This window comes from Bufo gargarizans, chromosome 2, assembly GCF_014858855.1.
Source record: "Bufo gargarizans isolate SCDJY-AF-19 chromosome 2, ASM1485885v1, whole genome shotgun sequence".
NCBI classification, from domain to species: domain Eukaryota; kingdom Metazoa; phylum Chordata; class Amphibia; order Anura; family Bufonidae; genus Bufo; species Bufo gargarizans.
In genome coordinates, this window is record NC_058081.1 from 523,316,061 (window position 1) to 523,339,184 (window position 23,124).

Below are 23,124 nucleotides of genomic sequence, written 5' to 3' on the forward strand. Positions count from 1 at the left end.
TCATTTTGGGAATGATATTTAATTTTTTGGGGCTGTTACAAGGCTTAGAAGTTTAGAAGCAAATCTTGAAATTTTTCAGAAATTTTCAAATACCCAATTTTTAGGGACCAGTTCAGGTCTGAAGTCACTTTGCGAGGCTTACATAATAGAAACCACCCAAAAATGACCCCATTCTAGAAACTAAACCCCTCAAGGTATTCAAAACTGATTTTACTAACTAGAGATACAATTTCAAAATTTAAAATTTTTGGCAGATTTTTCATTTTAATATTTTTTTCTTCCAGTTACAAAGCAAGGGTTAACAGCCAAACCAAACTCAATATTTATGGCCCTGATTCTGTAGTTTACAGAAACACCCCATATGTGGTCGTAAACCGCTGTACGGGCATACGGCAGGCGCAGAAGGAAAGGAATGCCATACGGTTTTTGGAAGGCAGGTTTTGCTGGACTGTTTTTTTTTACACCATGTCCCATTTGAAGCCCCCCTGACAGGGGCGTACATAGAAATCACTGGGCCCCATAGCAAAAATCTGAATTGGGCCCCTTAACCCCGCCCACTACCCACCATGGCCCCTCCCACTTCCTGACCTGGCTCCTCCCATGCCACAAACCCATTAAATAAATTTATACATGACCTACTGAAACTGTTAGGGATAAAAAAAATTATTTTATTATTAAACACCTTTGTTGCAGTAACGTATAAAATGTACATGTATTTGTACCCCTTTAACTCCTTAAAACTTAACTCTTTAAACTCCTTAACTCTTTAAACCCCTTTAACTCCTTGCTGCTGATGCTGAGTGTGCACATTTGCGCATGTGTTTGTGTGTGTTTGTGTGTGTGTGTGTGTTTGTGGGGGGGGGGGGGTTTGGCTGGTTGGTTAAATATCATTTGGTGGCTCTGTGCACACTCAGCATTAGCAGCAAGGAGTTAGAGGGGTTAATATCTAACCCCTAATGCCCTCCAAAATGCCCGGGGGGTTGTTAGGAAGGAGTAGGTGTAGGTGTAGGAGGAAAGCACACCGTCCTCTATGAGCCCCCCCAACCCCTAATGCCCCCCCAAATTCTCAGGACAGTGTGCTTTCTTCCTACTTCTCCCCCCATAGGCATTTTGGGGCTCATAGAGGACAACAGGACTCACTGGAGTGGGATTGAAGCATGTCCCACCCTGTCCTGGCTGTCCCCCTCCCCACCCCTCCTCTCTCTTGCTGCCTGTGCCTGGCCTGTGTCAGGCTGTCAGTGTCTGACAATCTCTGAGTAATGGTATCTGAGTCTGACATTATCATCATACCTAGTCTCTGCTGTGCTGACTGAGTGTCTGCTCTCTGCGTTCAGGCCAGGCCTGGGAGTGGGACAGTCCGACAGGGTGCTTCTGACTTCATCTCCTCTGCAGCTCTGCTCCTCAGGCACACTGGTGACGGCCGACGGCGAACCGATTCTCCCGCCTCCCTTGCACACACTGGCCAATCAGCAGCTGCCTCAACAGAGTTGCCTTGTGCTGATTGGCCAGCGAGCGCTACTTGCAGTTGCAGGCTGGTTTGATCCTGATTCCGCAGCAGTAAGGTCAGGAGATCAGGTCAGACTCTGGGCAGGGGGCGGCTGGCGGCGGAGATTGCGGGAGAAGAGTTGGCTGAGCCTGAGAAGAAAAGCAGCCGCATAGCCGCATGTCATGAGTGGGCGGGGCCTTCTCTGTGCCGCGGGCCCCATAGCAATGGCGTGGTCTGCCTCTATGGGCGGTACGCCACTGCCCCCTGATGCACCCCTAGAGTAGAAACTCCCAAAAAGTGACCCCATTTTAGAAACTATGGGATAGGGTGGCAGTTTTTTTGGTACTAGTTTAGGGTACATATCATTTTTGGTTGCTCTATATTACACTTTTTGTGAGGCAAGGTAACAAGAAATAGCTGTTTTGGCACCGTTTTTATTTTTTGTTATTTACAACATTCGTCTGACAGGTTAGATCATGTGATATTTTTATAGACCAGGTTGTCACGGACGCTGCGATACCTAATATGTATACTTTTTTTATTTATTTATTTAAAGGGAACCTGTCACCGGGATTTGATGTCACATGGGTTGCTAGATGGCCACTAGCACATCCGCAATACCCAGTCCCCATAGCTCTGTGTGCTTTTAATGTGTATAAAAACCGATTTGATACATATGCAAATTACCCTGAGATGAGTCAGAGCTTGAAAATATGACTCTTCTCTGGTCACACAAGTAAGATATGACTCTTTTATGTTAATTTGCATATGTATCAAATAGTTTTTTTTTACACAATAAAAGCACAGAGAGCTATGGGGACTGGGTATTGCGGATGTGCTAGCGGCCATCTAGCAGCCCATGGCCTCAGCTCTATACACAAAATCCTGGTGACAGGTTTCCTTTAAGTTTTACACAATGATTTCATTTTCGAAGCAAAAAAAAAAATCATGTTTTAGTGTTTCCATAGTCTGAGAGACATAATTGTTTCAGTTTTTGGGCGATTACCTTGGGTAGGATATCATTTTTGCGGGATGAGATGACGGTTTTATTAGCACTATTTTGGGGTGTGTGTGACTTTTTGATCGCTTGCCATTACACTTTTTGTGATGTAAGGTGACAAAAAATGGCTTTTTTTTACACCGTTTTTATTTTAAAAAAATTACGGTATTCACCTGAGGGGTTAGGTCATGTGATATTTTTATAGAGCAAGTTATTACAGACGCTGCGATACCTAATATTTATACTTTTTTTTTATTTATGCAAGTTTTACACAATAATATAATTTTTGAAACAAAAAAAAAATAATCATGTTTTAGTGTCTTAATATTCTGAGAGCCATAGTTCTTTTAGTTTTTGGGCGATTAGCTTAGGTAGGGTCTCATTTTTTGCGGGATTAGATGACTGGTCAGAGGGGTTAAGTCATGTGATATTTTTATAGAGCCGGTCGATACGGACGCGGCGATACCTAATATGTATACTTTTTTTTATCTAAGTTTTACACAATAACATCTTTTTTTTTTATGTTTTAGTGTCTCCATATTCTGAGCCATAGTTTTTTTTATATTTTGGGCGATTGTCTCAGGTAGGGGATAATTTTTTGCGGGATGAGGTGACCGTTAGATTGGTACTATTTTGGTGGGCAAATGCCTTTTTGATCGCTTTCTGTTGTACTTTTTGTGATGCAAGGTGCTAAATGGTTTATTTGGCACAGGTTTTATTTTTTACGGTGTTCATCTGAGGGGTTAGGTCATGTGATATGTTTTTAGAGCCGGTCGATACGGACACGGCGATACCGAATATGTATACTATTTTTCACCAATTTTTTTTTACTTTATATGGGGAAATTATGTTTTTGTTTATTTTTACTTGAAACTTAATTTTGGGGGGGGGGGGGGGAAACTTTATTTTTTGTCCCACTTTAGGACTTGAACTTTTGGGGGTCTAATCCCCTTTACAATGCATTCCAATACTTCTGTATTGGAATGCATTTGCTGCATGAGTAATACAGTGAGTATTACTCATACAGCTTCCTGCCTGTGAGATCCAGGGAGCTGGATCCCACAGGCTCGACACCGGAAGGCAGCGCAATGCCTCAGGAAGGTATTGTGCTGCCTTCCATCCCATCGGGTCCCCCCTACAGCCGCATGGGGACCCGATGGCACCACCGCCGCCGCACCAGGTAAAAGCCGCAAACTGCAGGTCTGAATTGACCTGCGGCGATCGCCGATGCGGGCGGGTCACATGACCCCCCCCCCCCCCCCGGCGTTGTGATAGGATGCCCGCTGAATGATTTCAGCGGACATCCTGTTCCGATTAACCCCAGCCGCGTCGCATAGTCGTTTTAAAGTTAGGACGTACAGGTACGTCCTAAGTCCCTAAGGGGTTAAGCCATAACTTTTTTATATTTCCATTCACATAGCTGTATGAGGGCTTATTTCTTGTGGGACAAGTTGTATTTTCTAATGCCAATATTAATTATGGCAAACAATTAATGGAATTGGAAAAAAAATATGCAATTTCTCCACCGTTTTACGGGTTTTGTTCCCATAGCGTTTCATTTGCGGCAAAACTGACCCATGCCCTTCATTCTCTGGGTCAGTACGATTACAACGATTCCCCATATGTATAGATTTCTATGTTTAAATAGCGTAAAAATAAATGTAAACTTTGAAAAAAAAAATACATTCTGACCCTTATACATTTTTTATAGTTATGTCTACTGAGCTGTATAGGGCTTCATTTTTTTGCCAGACAATTTGTACTTTTTATTCATACCATTTTGCAGTGTGTTTGACTTTTTGATCACACTTTATTAAATTTTTGGGGGGTAAAATAAGCAATGAAAAAAATGGCTAATTGGCCATTTTGACCCTTTTTCCCCATTATGCCATTCGCTGTATTGTATTGGAAAAATATTTTTGAATAGTACGGGCATTATTCTACGGAAAGGGGGCGATTTAAATTTTTTTATTTTTTGTAATGATTTTAAAAGCTCATATATGAGCCTATAAAATCTGTTTTTGAATTTTGAACCATCATGTATTTTTAAAATGAGTATTACTGTCAAGACCCTCCCCCCCCCTTCCTCTGGATCAACTTCCTCTGGATCTGCCTTCCTCTGGATCAACTTGCAGGATGACAGGCCGAACTGGATGGACAAATGTCTTTTTTCGGCCATATGTTATGTACTATGTTAATTGCTCATTTCTTATGTTGGCCAAAATAAGGATTGCAGCATAAATGCTGTGTGTCTTGTCAGCGAGACTCCCAGCATTGAAAGCAACTACCGACATCCCCATTGGCCACAGGTTTTTGACCATTTAGATGCAGTGATCTCACTCACGTGATCGCGTAATCTAAAGGCTTTAATTACCGCGATCGGCATTATTGTCGGTCACGGTAATTAGCGACAGGTCTCTGCTGTTTGAAACAGCAGAGACCTGCCGGTCATGACGCCCACTGCACTTGCGAGCAGGTGCCATGTTTGCACATCGCTGGTAGCGAACGGGTTAAAGAGTAACTAAACCTTTGTATCACATTTTAATATGATGTCCCTAATGCCCTAATAAAACTTTTTCTAATATACTTAATTAATTTAGAATTTTTCTTATTCTTTTCCCTACCTGAAGCGCACCATTCCATGTGGGCTTAAAACTCAGTTCTCTGTACACTGCACAGCGGTGCATGGAGTATGGGCTGTGAAATTAATGAATGGGGCCGCAGCAGCGCTGTGAGTATGGGCAGGAGCGCATATTGCTTCTCCTTCCCTTGCCATTACTAACTCCTGGCATAGCACATAGGTACCCTGTACACATGTACTATGCCAGGACTAGCTGAGCGGAGCGGGCTCCTGCTTCTCTCTGCTTCGCTAAGCTAAGAGAAGACATGCAGTTCTCTTAGCTTAGCGGAAAAGGCAGGAGCAGGAGCCCGCTCCGCTCAGCTAATCCTGGCATAGCACATGGGTACATGGAGTAATCCTCCAGGGGGCACAGGTAGGGAAAAGACTAAGAAAAATACAAAATTAATAAAGTATATTAGAAAAAGTTTTATTAGGGCATTAGGAACATCATATTAAAATTTGATACAAAAGGTTTAGTTACTCTTTAAGCAAATCATTTTCTTTGTATGTGGCATAAGGCTACATTCACACGAACGTGGTGTTTTGTGGGATCCGCAAAACACAGACACCGGCCCATGTGCATTCCCAATTTGCGGACCACACATGCCTCGGCTGTCATAGAAAATGCCTACTCTTGTCTGTAATTGCGGACAAGAATAGGACATGTTCTATTTTTTTACGGGGCCGCGGCACGGAGCAACGGATGCAGGCAGCACACGGTGTGCTGTCCGCATCTTTTGCGGCCCCATAAAATTAATGTGTCTGCACCCGTTTCGCAAAATTGGTCGTGTGAATGTAGCCTAACACTGTGAGAGTCCATAACCTTCAGCCATGTTCCCCTTACCTATCAATTTACTGACATTGTTCTCCTCCTGATAGATGGACAGAGATTCCACGATACAGTTTACAGATTCCTGGATAGATAGGTGTTCCACAACAACTTTTATTAAGCCATTAGAAGTTGTGGTGGAGATGACCCAGGAGCAGATCAGGCCACCAGCATATCCATATGGAAATCCTGGTGAAGCAATAGAGCCAACCGCATCTTCCAAAAGAAGGCCTCTGGGACAAGCTACAAAACAGAACATTTTTTAAGTTAAAAAAAACAAAACACACAAACTGCATGCTACACCCACGTGTCAGAGAGTCAAGTTCACTTTTTGCACTAGCTCGTGTCTTCATTACAGAGACTCTTGTGCCCAGCACAGTGCCGGCTGATGGCATATATCAAATGTAGTGTGTATACTGGCAATGGGATAAAAAAAAACACCCTTAGAGATTTTAAGTCACTTACCCGCAAGTGGAGATCTGTCCTTGTTAACTTTCAGTGACTGACTTGCAGCATTATCCTCATTATATAAAGTTTTGTTGACTTCTGCATATAAAAAGACATGTCACATTAGAAATCATTAGTGGTCCTAGTACAGAAAGAATACATTGCATCATTCGATTACCTTGTTGGGTACTTTCTATCCAGCTCAGGAAAGAACGAACTCTTGTATATACACCAGGCTTTTTTGACCGTGCACAGCCCACACCCCAGCTGACTATGCCAAAAAGTACATAGGATTTATTTGAGCTGGGACAGACCAGGGGCCCCCCAGAATCACCCTGTAGAAAAAAAAATCATTAAATAGAGTTTTTGTGCTGTTGCCATGAGGCCAAACCAATAACTAGAACTAGTTATACATTTCATGTCATATGGAAAAAAGAAATCTTCCACAAAATTGTACAGACCTGGCAGGAATCCTTTCCTCCGGTATCAGGAAATCCAGCACAGAACATGCGTTCTGAAATCACTCCTGGGTAATAGGAATTGTTGCAGATGCCATTATCTAGGATGGGGACTTGTAATTGCTGCAAGCGGTTGGAGTATTGTCCATCTAAAGTGCAAGAAATAAATTCCCCCATGTATCTGGTAAATATTAACCCCACTGAAAAGATGAAATACAGGATCATAAGAACAATAGCCTGACACAGTGTTGTCTCTGCAGCAGCCATGCGACTAATTCTGTGTCCAGACTCTACATCTTAGACCATCTCCTAGCAGAGAGGTTAAGCTCAACCTCAAACACCAGTCAGCAGGTGAATTACATGCTGCAAGGGTGTGTTTTTTTTACACATACGCCTGCCCCCTTTATATAGGGTATGTCTCCAACCCAAGAATCACAAGTACATATAATCCCTTTTATCACATCCCAAAATGAAAACAGACCCTAGACCATTCTCCTAGATAGTTAAATACTTGTGGTCGGATCGGCTATAAGAAAGGTGAACCTAACCTATCTAACCCTATCTACAAAAAGCAGTGGAGTTATGCCATAACTGCCGTGGTAGGGCAGCCTAAGGCCACCCTAATGTGAAGTGACTGTAAGATGGTGTGGGTGGATGGGTGAAATCAGCACAAGCCTGGGCCCACAGGTGCCTATAAATAGCCTAGTAATCAGCCAGCCTGGGCCCACAGGTGCGTATAATTAGCCTTGTAATCAGCCTCCCCTCCCACAAATGCAGCAATATATTTTCTTAATACAAGTCCCCCCAAAGAGACACCAGAACCCCTAAATAAATGCAGTCACCAGAACAGACCCTCTATACTATAACCCCAATCTAGATCCCCTATACGAATACAGCTCCTAAACCATACTTCCTGTACTTATACAGACTCCAAACCAGAACCCCAAAACTAATCCAGACTCCAGTCTGTACTTTGCAAATACTGACATCTTCTCATTATTGCTGCTTGCCGTTGTCTACACTCCCGATCACCTCTGCAGATGTCTAAAAACCATCTCTGGCATCCGGATGTTATCTGCAGAAGCACCCAGGAGTAAAGAGGTCTACAGAAACAAGAAGTGGCGAGTATATTCTAAGGATTTGATGCATGCGTTAGATGACAGCTCTTTCACAAGTTCTTCCCATTTTTCAGTGTTTTAACTTTAATAAAATTGTTCTAGTTGCCCACAACAACCAATCACAGCACAGCTTTCCTTTTTCCAGTTTTTCCACAAGAGACATTTGATATATGAAGTAGAGCCCATTATACCAAGTACAGCCACCTTCTCCAGTGCTGCCCCAACCAGTGACCACACACAGGGATGTCGGCTTAAGGGGTTCCTCCATTCTAGGCAGACAGATTGGACGTACAAAGTCATTAAAGGTCAACTCCTCTGCCAAATGGATCAATGCAATGTCGTAGTCATTGGTGATGTGACTGTACATTTCATGAGCTGCAATGGTGTGAACCATCCTGTCCTGTAGGACACAAATAAAAAAAACACTAGCCACAATTATCTAGATTATCCCTTATTATAGAACACCATATAAAAAAAAACTGCCGCCCTGCACACTGACCTGCCTGCTGGATTCATTCAAGAGTCGATCATGGATCCCAGCTACAAGATGGTAACGGGAAGGATCGAAGGATCTGCAACCACAGACATTGCAATTAGGAAAATATGGGATATATTTGTGGTCATTCATGAGTCTCAAAAAAGTTGGTAATGGGGATGAGCCATTGCATTCAACGGGTTTGGCCGGACACCGAACCCCATTGAAGTAAATGGGTACTCGAACTTTGGGACTGAAATGGCTGTAAAAAAAGTCATAGAAAGAGCTAGATGTCTGCAAAAGGATCCAAAATGGGGGTAAAAGCAGTACAATTGCCCTGCAAACAAATATAGATAGGAAAATGGCTTAACATAAAATACATTAAAAAAAAATTATAATATTGAACCAGGAGGAAGAGGTCCAAGTGGAGAAGGAAGTTGAGGAGGCTGTTGACATGGCGGTGTAGATGGAAAAGGAGGAGGAAGCCAACATACTTTTTTTTTTCTATTTGTCTGTTAATTCTGTGTGTGACCTATAGCCATTTTTTTTGGGGGGGGGGGGGGGTGGCCAGTATACTTCTCTACTATGTCAATATAAGACATAATAATCTTGAGCCAGGAGGTGGAGGTCTGAGTGGAGAAGGAGTTGATGGATGTGGCCAACACTTTCATTTTTTTTTTTTTTACATTGGGAAATAGCAAAGAGAATGCACAAACTGCTCTGGAGTATAACAATGGCTGGGTGCGGCCAGTATACCTAGTCCTGTGGGATTCATGCCCGGTTCATTTTAATGAACATGAGCTTGTCCATGATGGATGTTGACAGGCGGATGCGCCTGTCCATGATCACCCCCCCCCCTGCCGTGCTTAACAAATGTTCGGACCAGTGGCGTACCGCCAATATAGGCAGACCACGCTGTTGCTATGGGGCCCGGGGCACAGACACAGCCAGTAGTTAATATGTGGCTCAGCACAGCGGCACTTGTGTTCGTCCGTCCCCCATCTCCTGACTGGGCAAGGTCTAGTTGGTTCATGATGCAGCAAGAGAACTCCTAGGGATGGGGGGGCTCATAGAGGACAGTGTTCTTTCCTCCTACTCTGTCATTTATCTGCCTCCCCCATCCTGAGTCCTCTATAAGCCTCTATGAGTCCCCCCAACCCCTAATGCCCCCCAAAATACCAAGGAGGGGGAGTAGGAGGAAAGCCCCCCCCCCCCGAGTCCTCAATGAGCCCCCAACCCCTAATGCCCCCACCAAATGCCCAGGGGGGAGGAATAGGAGGAAAGCACACTGTCCTGAGCATTTTGGGGGGCATTAGGGGTTGGAGGGGCTCATATAGGCTCATAGAGGACTCGGGGGGGGGGGGGGGCTCATAGAGAACAGTGTGCTTTCCCCTTACTCCCCCCCCCAGACATTTTGGGGGCATTAGGGGTTGGATAACCCCTCTTACTCCTTGCTGCTGATGCTGAGTGTACACATAGCCACCAATCATATTCCCCCAACACATCAGTCACCTTTGGGGAGGGGGGATATGATTGGCGACGTCTGGCTTTAGCACAGTGGACAAAGGCAGGAGGAGCAATGTGTATGTGTGCTCCTGCCCTGTACTCATTCAGCTGTGCTCACATACATATCGCGTCCTGTGCCCACTCTGCTAAAACCTGACATAGCCCATATATGCCCGGCTTCACCAAAGCAGACAGGCAGGAGCAGTGATGTGTGAAGTAGTCATATTTATTGTATGTATGTGTGTGTGTCTGTCCCTGTGTCTGTGTTTGTTTCACCATGCCCACAGTATTCCTATGTCTTGACGCAGCTGCATCAGGACGTTCTGTGTGGGGCAAGAGAAAGAAGAAGAAAGAGGAGGCAGCGCCGCCAGCATGGAGTCCATGGGAGAGGCACAGGGAGGCACACTAAGGACACAGGTAACACTACCACATCAGAACTAGTGCTATCTGTGGTTTTATTCATAGGCCTGCAGGTAACACTACCATATTATCAGCACTAGTGGTATCTGTGGTTTTACATAGGACTGCAGGTAACATTACTACTTTTTCGGTAATCAGAGAGCCATCACTGTGTTATCTGTATTCAGAGAGCCTATCACTGTGTTATTTGTGGTGTTACATAGGACTACAGGTGACATTTACTACATTATCTGTACTCAGAGAGTTATTACTGTGTTATTTGAAATGTTACATAGGACTGCAGATAAAAATTTTATGGAATATCCACAGGAGTCCCATAGATTCAGATACCACAGAGTTTTGTTCCTATGGCATTCCCTTTGCCACAAAACTGACCTGTGCACTTCATTCTCTGGGTCAGTACGAATACGTATATGTATACATTTCTTTATTGGCAATTGGGGGTGTGGCAGGGGAGGAGCCAGGACAGGAGGTGGGATGGGCCAGGGGTGGGTAGTGGGTGGGGTTAGGGGCCCAATTCAGATTCTTGCTATGGGGCCCAGTGATTTCTATGTACGCCCCTGGTTCAGACAATACACTTACCACAGGGCAGGCCAGCACCTCCAAGGTGTAAAGGGCAAGCTCAGGCCATGTGCCCAATTTGGAGACACAGAAGTTAAATGGGGCAGTCCCATCAGTCAGTACATCGAGACGTGTGCACACATATTGTTCCACCATGTTGCTGAAACGCTCCCTCCTGTTGAGACTGTCCGTATCAGATGGGGGTGATGGATGTTGTGGCATGCTTCCACATTTCGGCCATACTAACCCTCCCTTCTGAGATGCTGGCGGTGCCCTAGCTGCCTTGGTGACTTCCTCCTCCACCTTGTGCTTCCACTGAGCTCTTGCTGTCAGGTGGGAATGCCATCAGTAGAGCATCTACAAGCTTGCACTTGTGCTCTCACATCTTCCAATCACGCTCCAGTGACGAAAGTAAGGACAGCACGTTGTCCTTGTAATGGGGATCCAGCAGGGTGGCCATCCAGTAATCAGCACTACAGCAAGTAGTTTCTCATGTGTGCCAGGCTGCCCAGAGGCAACGACAAGCTGTCCTCGGTCGGAGGTGTATTGTCTGTGTCCGCTGTATCCCCCCAGCCATGTTCCAGTGATGCCCGTGAGCCGATTTGCGTTCCACCCTGCTGTGAACACGGATCCTCCTCATCATCCAAAACTGTGCCCTGGCTGGACAGTTGGGTACCTGGCCGCTGTTTGGGCAGAAGCCCACCCTCCGAGCCCCCTGTGGACAACTGGCCTGTTAACAATGGAAACAATCCCAGTTCCTCCTCCACTTCCTCCTGTGGCACATCCTCATCTATCATTGCCCGAAGCTGTTTTTCAAGGAAACATAGAAGTGGGATAGTAAAGCTGGATATGTTGGTGGAGTATTTGAAGCAGCGCAACACAGCACACAAGTCTCGCATGGAGGCCCACTCGTTGGTGGTGAAATGCTGTTGTTCTGCAGAGCGACCCATGAGCGCTGCAGCTAAAACTCCACTATTGCCTGCTGCTGCTTGCACAGGCTCTCCAGCAAGTGCAAGGTGGGGTTCCACCTTGTGGGTATGTTGCATATGAGGTGGCAAGAGGGAAGGCATTGGTCACGCTGCAGCGCAGACAGGTGAGCAGCAGCAGGGTGAGAATGCAAAAAGTGCGCACAGATGGCCCGCACTTTCTGCAGCAGCTCTGACATATCGGGGTAATTTTTCAGGAACTTCTGCACCACCAAATTCCCGCGTCAGGCAAGAAATTTGCTACTAGATTTCGCCCGTTGTCACACACCACCAGGCCAGGCTTAAGGCTCAGCGATACCACTCACTCATCGGTCTGTTCTTCTGGATCATGTAGGTGGTGCTTAGGTTTAGAACATTGACCCTGGGTTCACACCTGAGCGTTCTGAAAGGAGCGCTCTGTATGCGCGATTGTACCGGCGTTTACAATCACGCATACAGAGACAAGCGAACGCCCATTGTCGCGCGTTCCCGAAAGTCTATGTACGGGAACGCGCGACAAAACGCCCCAAAGAAGCTCAAGAACTTTTTTGAGCGTAGGGCGTTTTTCAGCGCGTTCAAACGCGCTGTAAAACCCTCCAGTGTGAACCATTCCCATAGGGAAGCATTGGTTTTCATGTCTTGAGCGTTTTACAGTGTGAACCCAGTGTTATGCCTCACTTCAGGCTCTGACTGCATAGCGTGCAAACCATGTCATTAGCACATTGCCTGAAGCAGTGCAGTTTCTTCTAGGTAAAATTTCTCTCAGGGCGAGTGTCAAAAAAATCATAAATTACTGCTTAAACTGCTAAAAGTCGCAGACAGAGTGGTACAGGAGAACTGCAGTATAAAGGAAGGCAATACCCTTAGAAGAGTAGTCATGAAATACAATCCTCAATAATGTGCAAAACCAAAAAACTGTCATGTTAGCATTTAATAACTAACTAAAACCCAATCACAGCAGGTCTCAACTAGCACACGCAAGTAAATGTACAAAAACCAAGTAACATAAAACCAGATTCAAAGCATAGGCGGATTACTGTATACTGTAAATAAAATGTATGGAGGTTACACCATGCCGGACAATATAACCTCTGTGCCATGCTGTACAATAAACAGTATAACCCCTACACAGTGTAGAGGTACTCTGTATATTGTGTGGCACAGTGTAGAGGTATACTGTGTATTGTGTGGCACAGTGTATGCTATATGTGTATAAAAAACATACTCCACATGAAAACTTACAGTTACTTGGCTTGGCCCTTGGGGATCTCGGACACCACTTCAACACTTTGGCCGGGGGCTCGGTGGAGCCGATGTGCTTTATCCTAATGAGAAAGATTTGATAATAAGGATTTGTAGAAGGGGCAGAGGGATAGCAGGGCAGGGTGAGGCTGGTGCTGCTACTAGAGGTTCATACCATGGGGGAGTAATAAAGCCCACCATAATGCCCCCCCAGTAGAAATAATTCTCCTTATAATGTGCAAAACATACCCCCTTGTAATGCCCCCAGTCGAGCTAATGTTCCCATAATGTGCCAATCTAAAATACCCCTTCTCAGTGCCCCCGTAGATGACCCCATAGTGCTCCTCTCCCCCCTTCCCCACAGTACCCACCATAATGTGTCCCAGTATAAAATGCCCCTATACAGAGCCCCCCATATAAAATACCCCTTCTTTTTAGCCTCAGTAGATGCCCCTATAGTGAACCCAAAATGTGCCAGTAATAATGGCCCCCCACCATCATGTGCCAGTAGCCCCCCCTTATGTGCCAGATGCCCCCCCTTATGTCTGTGCCAGCAGCCCCCCTTATGTGCCAGTATTGTCATTTGTACACATATATATAAAAAAACAAAAACAAAAAAACAACAACTTATACTTACCTCCTCCAGCGATGCGATGCAGGCCTCTTCCAGCCTGTGTCCCTCGCTGGCTCAGGCGGCGCGATGACGTCATCGCGCCGCCTGCACCGGCTTCTGATAGGCTGCCGGCCTAGTGCTGGCAGCCTATCAGAGGAACAGGGAGAGGACACACCCTCCCTCCCCTGCAGCATCACAAACATTTGTATTGCCATCCTGACGATGGCGATACAGATGACTATAGAGGAGTGAGTGCTTCCACAATGGAAGCGCAGCACTCATCTCCTGCTGTGCCCTGCCGGCGCCCCCCTTCTGACAGCGCCCGGGGCAGACACCCGGCCAGCCCGGCCCAAGAAACGGCCCTGGCCTGAAGAACTTACACACCAGGGAACTCCTTTGAGTTGGCTTTGGTGTCCTCTGTTCCTCTGCACGTTAGGCAGTAGCAGGTGTACTGGCTAGAAGTCGGCTGCTCTGCATTAGCGCCCTGCTCCCTCATTTGCTGTGCGGATAGTGCTGCGTGACCCCCATCTCTTCCACTGAACTGCACACGTCACTCGGATGACCTGGATGCCTCCCTCCTGGCCGGTCTGCACACTGCAGAAAGCTGCAGCAGTTGACTCCTGTGATTAGTCCTCATCCTCAGAGACGGTGGTCCTCCCACGTCCTTATCCTCAAACATAAGTAGTTGGGCATCAGTGCACTCAATCTCTTCCATTTCTGGAGCAGGGCTAGGTGGATGGTCCATGGAAACCCCACCAGCAGAGTCATCAAAAAGCATAAGTGACTGTTGCATGACTTGGGGCTCAGAATGCTTGGCTGATGTGCAAGGGGTTGAGGTGGAAGACAGATGCCCATGGGCCACTGGTGCCAACTCTGCGCTTTCAGCAGGGGACCAGGTGGGAGAAAATGTGATGAAACTGGAGGCACTGTTAGCCATCCAATCTGCTACTGTCTCTACTTGTTCTGGCCTCACCATTCGTAGAGAGGTATTCAGGCCTACAAAATGACTCAGAACATCCTGTCGCCTGCGTGCACCAGAGGAAGGCGTTTCATTTGGGCGCATAGATGGCACAGATCAACAACGTCCTCTCCCTGCAGCAGGAGCTCCACTACCACCAACACCAACAGTACCACAACTTGATGCTCTCCTCATTTTTTTACATTCAACCAAAAAACTAGCTAACAGAAGAACAATTGTATTTTCATGTCACGGATGCAGATGAGTTGTATTTCCCTAAAGGCATTATGTAACTGCAACAATTAGACTCAATAAGTCTCCTAAAACAGCAAGATGGATGAAAATGCGGTGTTCTGAACCCCCAAAATTGCGTTATGTCACCCATACAATTAACAGACTGATTAGCTATTATATTTCCGCAACACGGATGCAGATGAGGTGCATCTCCCTCCCAAAAAAGGCATTGAGTCACTGCCACAATTAACAGACTGATTAAATCTCCTATACCAGTAAGGCGGATAAAAATGCTGAGTTTTGAACCCCAAAAATGCCTACAGGTCACCCACAGACTGAACAGATTAGGTATTGTATTTCTGTGTCACTGGTGCAACAGTTGTATTGCACCCACATAAACGCCTATAGGTCACCCACAGAGTTATTACAAACATTAAAACCTAACACTGTCAGTGCAGCGGCGTTCTGTCCCTACACTAGTCAGAGCAGAATGGCGGCGCAACATGTGATCCAGCATTTATGCATGCAAGATCACATGGTGCACCGGCCAACAAACTTTATTTAAAAATCCGAACAATGAACACAGACTTTGGCACCAATGTCCATGTTCGGGTGCCTAGATACCGTAATGTTTGGTACGAAACTGAACAGTACGGTCCGGCTCCGCTCATCTCTAGTGGGGAAAAAAAAAAAAACAGGTCTGTGCTTTCAGGTGGCCATCGGGGAAGGCTACCTGATGGAGAATTTTTATATGAATGTGTATTTATATGTAAATTATGGGTGTCCAACATAATTGGGCAGTCTCAGTGCTGTGGGAGGGGAAGGTAGACACCCAGACGGCAGACAGCACTATATGCTGTGAGAAGCTATGTTCTGCAGAGAAACACTACAAAGGGTATTAAGATTTCAGCATTTGTATTATACAGTTTCAAATGAAGGCTTCTATATCACCTCTGCACAGTATTCAAGACATCTGCTTGTAGTTGGTCAGTTATCACAGCCCTGCCTTGTAATGCATCTGGGTGTGCGTCATATAACCATGAAAGATTTTTAAATTAAAGAAATCCACAGCACGATCCCTTTGTAAATCTTTTTGTGTTCTTTATTAATATTATAATTTTTTATTTGAGAGCGCAATTAATTCCATGCCGCTGTACATCTAGACAGGGTTACACAAATCTAAAAATACAATAAACAAGCTATTAACAGACTGGTACAGAGGGTAGAGGACCTTTAGGGAAGGGGAGAATACAGTAGACTGATGGTATAGGCTGCTCATCTGGCTGTGTGGTGGGTTTTCAGGTTACTCTTGAAAGTTTGGATGTTGGGAGAGAGTCTGATGTGTTGGGGTGGAGAGTTCCAGATTAGGGGAGAGGCACGTGAAAAATCTTGTGAAGAACAAATGAGAGGAGAACAAAGGAGGAGGTCCTGTGAGGGTCTCGGATTACGTGTGGGGATGTATCGAGAAAGCAGGTCAGAGATATAGGGAGGAGACAGGTTGTGGACGGCCTTCTACTGTACGTAGTTGTAAGTATTTTAAACTGAATTCGCTGGGCGACGGGGAGCAAGTGAAGAGATTGGCAGAGGGGGGAAGCAGAGAAGAAATTAGGGGAGAGGTGGATTAACCAGACAGCAGAGTTTAGAATAGATTGGAGGGGAGTGAGAGTGCTGGATGGGAGGCCACAGAGGAGGATGTTGCAGTAGTCCAGGCGGGAGATGACGAGAGCATGCACTAGTATTGTGATGGCTATCCTCCGGCACTCCAGTTGTGGTAAAACTACAACTCTCAAGATGCTTGGCTGTTCTCAGAACTCCAAAGAAATGAATAGAGCATGCTGGGAGTCTCAATAGTTTCACCACAGCTGGAGTGCTGGAGGTTAGCCATCACTGCACTAGTATTTTAGTTGACTCAGAGGTGAGGAAGGAGTGAATATGAGAGATGTTCTTAAGCTGAAAATGGACAGGGCAGAATCAAATGTTATCCCCAGGCAGTGGACCTGTTCAGCATATGACCATTGCTAGGCTACAGGTACGCTTTGGTCAGATGACCCGGTTCCTATTACCTGGAGGCTTACATGCCGCACAATATGCCAGGAGATACTGTCACTTTGAATCCTATTACTAGGATGACCATTCCCAGTTTTCTCTCAGCTAATGTAAGATAACATGTGCATTAGAAATCAGTAATTCTTATCCACTTTGCTGGTACAGCACAACGCTGCGGATTTGCAGCACACAAACCCGCAACGGCAAATCCGCAGCTATTCAGTCATGTGTTACCCTGGCCTAAATGCTCAACCTGCGGCCCTCCAGCTGTTGCAAAACTACAACTCCCAGCATGCCCAAACAGCCTACAGCAGGGCATCGTGGGAGTTGTAGTTTTACAACAGCTGGAGGGCCGCAGGTTGAGCATGCCTGCTCTAAGCAAAAAGGTCAAGCAAGTCTGTTTGTCATGATAAAGGTCTAAACAAAAAGGAGGAAGTCAAAGAATACATGGAATGACTTCAAGATTATATCCAGAAAACTATCTACCCACTTTTTGTAAAAAATAAAATGATAAAGAATATTCACACAAAGGCTGTTATTATGCGAGAGAAAAAAAACTTATTGACAAAGTTCCTTTAACTTTTTAAAATGTAAAAAAAAGGTATGTTTTAATTTACCATTAAATAGGTATTCTGGTTTTAACACGCTTTCTTTATCTAATTGATAAAGGAAAACTAGAAGAACTGTGGGGGTTCGATCACTGAAAGTCCCATAGTTCCTTAGAAAGGGGGCTCCTGTACCACAAAATAAATGAAGAGGCTGGTCAACCATGCGCCATGCCGCTTTATTAATTCTCTATGGGACTGCCAGATATAGCATGGCGTATGCTTGACCAGACGCTCCATTCATTTTGGGTTATTGGGCCCAGCAATCAGACCCCCCAAAAACTCATGATAAACAGAATATCCCTTTAAGGGCTCATGCACACAACCGTATGCTGGCAAATTGCGGTCCGCAGTCCACGGGCACAGACCGTAGGGCCACCGCATGCTGATCGCGGACCCATTAACCTGAATGGGGTCCATGATCCGCATGAGATGGTCCGCACGGCAAAAAAGTAGTGCATGCACTACTTTTTTGCAGTGCGGAGGCATGGACAGAAGACCCCGAGTGCTTCCGTGGGCCTTCGTTCTGCACCTGAATGGGTGAATTCAGTGAATGGGTCCGCATCCGTGATGTGGGGTGCACACGGCCGGTGCCTGTGTATTGTGGACCCACTGTATGCGGGCCGCAATACGGCCACTGCCGGGCAATGGCCGTGTGCATGAGCCCCAACTCTGCCTGTTTTCTAAATGACATTTTACCATGCCAGGAAGTAACAAACACACAATGGTGAATACAAAATTAGCCAGTAGGGGCACAACCAACCTATCAACAGCACAGAGACTTTTTTGTTTTTCAAAGATTTTTGAGAAAAATAATCCTGCTATTTTAAAAGGCTTACGGTAGGCAGTGAGCAGCTGTCAGGATCCATTGGGGTGATAGGATTACTCCTCCGCACTGAAACCTTTCCTGGTACTTGATCATTACCTGCCATGGCCAACAGTTAGGACAAGATTCCTCCCCTCCTACAATGCGATTCAAAAGCCACTGCGGGGACAGGGGGGACACCCCACAAACCCCTAGACACCAGCCAGAAAACAAGAGTCATGTTAGATTAGATTTGAATGAGTAAAGGAGAAAAAAAAACAAGCCTTTTTCAGCTCAGCCAGGTGGCAACTCAAGTTTTTGGCGCCGTTGAGTCAGATTCTCACCTGTATTAATGTGCTTAGCTTCTCGATTTGGTTCTTGATATGGTGCCAGAGAAGCCTCAATTGAGGATGCAGTTGTCTTCTTGTCTGCAAAATCTAAACAGTCCGGAGAGAGATTCAAAGAAAGAAAAGTCATATTTACATGAGGACTAGGGGAGCTGTTTATGGGAGAAAGTGTTTTTTCTAATCATTAAGCCCATTGGGTTGAAAACACTACATTCACCAATACTCTGGCAGTCCAGATTAATTACTGCACTATGTTGGAGTCAATCAGGAATCATGGACAAAAATGAAAGACAAGATCTTATTGGCTTCCAGTCAATTGATTATAGCGTTTTGTAACTTTTTTGGTTGTTGCTAAAATGCAGCAAAAATATAACATGAGACAACTATGAAAATAGTCTTCAATAAGAATCTACTGTGTGTACAGCTGTTATGCAGACCCATGTGTATCCATGGTTACAGACTACAAACCATGTGTTAGGCTACATGCACACGACCGTGTGTGTTTTGCGGCCCGCAAATTGCGCAAAGAAAACGGATGACATTCCGTATGGCATCCGTTTTTTTTGCGGATCCGTTTTTTTTGCGGATCCATTGTAATAATGCCTATCCTTGTCCGCAAACTAGAAAAAAATAGGACATGCACTATTTTTTTTGCGGAGCAACGGAACGGACATACTGATGCGGACAGCACACTGTGTGCTGTCCTTGTTTTTTGCGGACCCATTGAAATGAATGAGTCCGCATCCTATCCGCAAAAAAACGGATCGGACACTGAAACAAAATACGGTCGTGTGCATGTAGCCTTAGGCCCCATGCACACGGCCGTTGTTCACAGCCGTGTGCGGGCCGTGGAACCGCGGCCTGGATCCCTCCTGAGAGCAGGAGCGCACGGCGTCATTGGTTGCTATGACGCCGTGCGCCCCCTGCTGCCGGCACAGTACAGTAATACACTGGTATAGATCGCACTCATGAGTTTAGCTTTCCTATCTGCCTCCTCTGTGTAAGAGTGGAGTAAAACGTAATAGGATGAGACAAAGATTTGCCATGAAAACACATAGATCTGCCTTGCAGCTGTATACAAAAAGGTTAGGGTTATTTTAAAGTCAAGAATATTGGCAAAATGTCTTTAGTTTTTATTTTAGATGGATAGGAGTGAAAAACACCCTTTAACCCCTTCAGGACCTACGCCGTACATGTACGGCGGAAGTCCGGTCTTTAAACATGGCACCAGCTCCCAACATGCAGAGGGTGCCATAGTCGCCGGGTTTCTGCTGTTTAAAATAGCAGAGACCCACGGCACGTGTATGCGATCAGCCCTAAGGCATACATTTTCCCCTTCAGATGCCGTGGTCAAATGTGACCACAGCATCAAAGAAGAAAGTAATCCAGCATCGGACAAGTCTGTCGTTGCAACGTCTTTATTTTATTTATTTCAAATAAAGACGTCGCTACGACAGAATTGTCCGATGCTGGATTACTTTCTTCTTTGATTTCTATGAATGCCGGAGTTTGCCTTGGCTCGTACCATGCATGGAGGACATGAGGTGAGCTGGACTTGTTGCTTATTAGGACACGGCATCAAAGCAGTCATGCGCTTCCACTCCTGTAAGAGCGTTCCTCGGCTGAGATCGGGGAACCTGTCACACTGCTCTAATAGCCCAAAGCCTCAAGCAGGCTTCGGAGTCTATTAGAGGAATATACCAATACAGGTCAGTAGATGGCAGCACTGTATTGTTATATTGAAAATTAAGTCTTTAATGACAGCTGTATAGCCATCAATAAACACAATGGGCAATCTAATGATTGTCAGTTATTGTCACACAGGGTGACTTAAAAAAAAAAAGTTTTAAAAAAGTAAAAAAAAAAAGTTTACAAATATAAAAAAAAAAATTGCCTATTCACCCCCTTACCTTAAAATAAAAATACTTAAATAAAAAATATAAACATCATGGTCAATGCTGCATGCGAAGATGCCCATAAAATAAAAAAATAACAATATTAATGGCATATGGCAAATGACACAACGGGGGGAAAAAAAAATAAACAGGCAATTCGCAATTTTTTGTCACTTCAACTCACCAATATTTTTTAAATAAAAAGTGATCAAAAAGTCACACACACACACTTCAAAAAGGTTATAGGGGTCAGAATATGGTGATCATTTCCTCTCCCCCCCCCCCCCCCACAGGCTTTTAAGTTTTCTATTTCAGTATTAAAACGCAAGAAAAATTGTGTAGTATCGTTGTAACCGTACTGACCTGGAGAATGAAGGCAATAGGTGAATTTTACCTCATAGTGAACGGTGTAAAAAAAAAAAAAAAAAAAAAAACACACCTTTGTCAGAATTGCGTTTTTCCCCAATTTCACCACATTTGGAATTTTTTTCCCGCTTCCCACTACATTGTGTGCAACCGTAAATGGTGCCATTAGAAAGTACAACTTGTTCCGCAAAAAATAAACCTTATGAGTAAGGCTATGTGAACGCTGAAAAATAAAAAAAACGGTGAGGACTATGGGAAGGCGGGGAGTGAAAAATGAAAACACAAAAATGGAAAAATCGCAGGGTCCTCTAAGGGTTAAACCATCTGTACACATACCTGGATATATAAAGCTGAACCTCGCCATGAAACCAGCATAATTGTTCTCACGATCGCTTTCGAATTTAATGACCATAACATTACTTGGACTGAAGACTTGACGAGCAACTGAAAATCCACATAAGGTTACTAGAAGAAGGAAGACAAGAAACTCAGCCAGGCCATGCACAACATGACTGAATGGGCTGAACTCAGGTGAGAATAAGGTGGCCTAATGGGGAGATATTTAGCATTTACCAGCCTTGGTCGTGTGGTACAGTGTGATGATGACTATGTCACTACTAGGTAAAGCTGGGAGGGTTGCGAGTATTTGATTTGCCAGTCCATAAATACAGTAGTCAAGTTGATAAGCGTATTAATAAGCAGTCATCTCAGATACAAATAATACAGTATATCCCAATGGTTATGAATACATTTGTGTAAGCAATACGGATTTAAAAAAATATATATAATGTAAGGTATATATTTCATTATTATCCTGTATGTACATAAGATTTTCTGCAAATTTCTATATTTTTACTGATATTTTATTATTCTGTTACATTGTGATATCAGCCATTTTGGGATAAAAGACCCAGACTAATTTTTGCAGTGTACCGTCTTCTCTGGACAAACGTCAATTAGCATATCAAAGGCAACAAATAGCTGTCAGCTATTTACTAGAACAAGAATGTGTTACAATTTGTCCAGTAGGCGGTACAGTGGTCACCTGGGCACAGAGATGCTGGAAAAATCCCGGAGATACAACACTCCAGCTGCTTGGAAGAAAGAAGAGACAGAGGAGATATGATAGAAACTTTTAAATACATAAAGGGAATCAACTCGGTAAAAGGAGGAGAGCATATTTAAAAGAAGAAAAACTACCACAAGAGGACACCGTTTTAAATTAGAGGGGCAAAGGTTTAAAAGTATTATCAGGAAGTATTACTTTACTGAGAGAGTAGTGGATGCATGGAATAGCCTTCCTGCAGAAGTGGTAGCTGCAAATACAGTGGAGGAGTTTAAGCATGCATGGGATAGGCATAAGGCCATCCTTCATATAAGATAGGGCCAGGGGCTATCCATAGTATTCAGTATATTGGGCAGACTAGATGGGCCAAATGGTTCTTATCTGCCGACACATTCTATGTTTCTATGTTTCTATGCTTCTATCAGTCTATTAAGAGTCAATTGGAAATTGCTAAAAACCATATGTAACAACTAGAGTTGAGCAAAGCGAGCTTTGGATGATTAATGCGAAGTCGCTTTGTTCAAAACTTCGAAATAATACTGTACGGAGAGCCGTCTGTGTACAGTTTTAGAATGTATTGACTCCGATGAGCTGAAGTAAGTTATTCACGAAGTCACGCGTGATTTCTTTGAATAACTTCGGTAGTTGATTTTTATTAAAGTGGAAAACCACTTTAAAACTTGAAGCTGAACTCAGCTTTGGTTCCAAGGTACTAGCTAGAACCGAAGCAGAGTTTGTTTCCAAGTTTTAAAGTGTTTTTCCACTTTAAAAATCAACTTCCGAAGGAATCACCTGTGACTTTGTAAATAACTTACTTCGGCTCATCGGAGCCCATACATTCTAATGCTGTACAGATCTCCGTACATTATTATTCCCAAGTTTTGAACAAAGCGACTTCGGATTAAGCATCATAAGCTTGCTTCGCTCAACTCTAGTAACAACCAATCAGAATTGGCCAAGCAATTTTCTAGAGTTTTCTAGAACTGGAAAAAGCCGGGAGGAGGGCAACAGAAGAAAGAGGGAAGAAGGGAAGAAGAAGACAGAAAAGAGAAGTGACAGTGA

At 44.5% G+C, this 23,124-nt stretch overlaps 1 protein-coding gene across 1 annotated transcript in view; it reads right to left on the reverse strand.

Annotated features, from left to right (window-relative positions):
- Nucleotides 1-23,124, reverse strand: part of OVCH1 (ovochymase 1) — a 104,344-nt gene that overhangs the window by 55,200 nt on the left and 26,020 nt on the right. The window contains exons 12-20 of the mRNA XM_044277490.1: nt 21,333-21,461; nt 18,733-18,825; nt 18,423-18,600; nt 8,458-8,530; nt 8,163-8,358; nt 6,844-6,989; nt 6,561-6,717; nt 6,401-6,481; nt 5,951-6,178 (exon numbers count right to left, since the gene is read on the reverse strand). Of these exons, the coding sequence (XP_044133425.1) occupies nt 5,951-6,178; nt 6,401-6,481; nt 6,561-6,717; nt 6,844-6,989; nt 8,163-8,358; nt 8,458-8,530; nt 18,423-18,600; nt 18,733-18,825; nt 21,333-21,461 (1,281 nt within the window). The remainder of the gene's footprint in view (nt 1-5,950; nt 6,179-6,400; nt 6,482-6,560; nt 6,718-6,843; nt 6,990-8,162; nt 8,359-8,457; nt 8,531-18,422; nt 18,601-18,732; nt 18,826-21,332; nt 21,462-23,124) is intronic.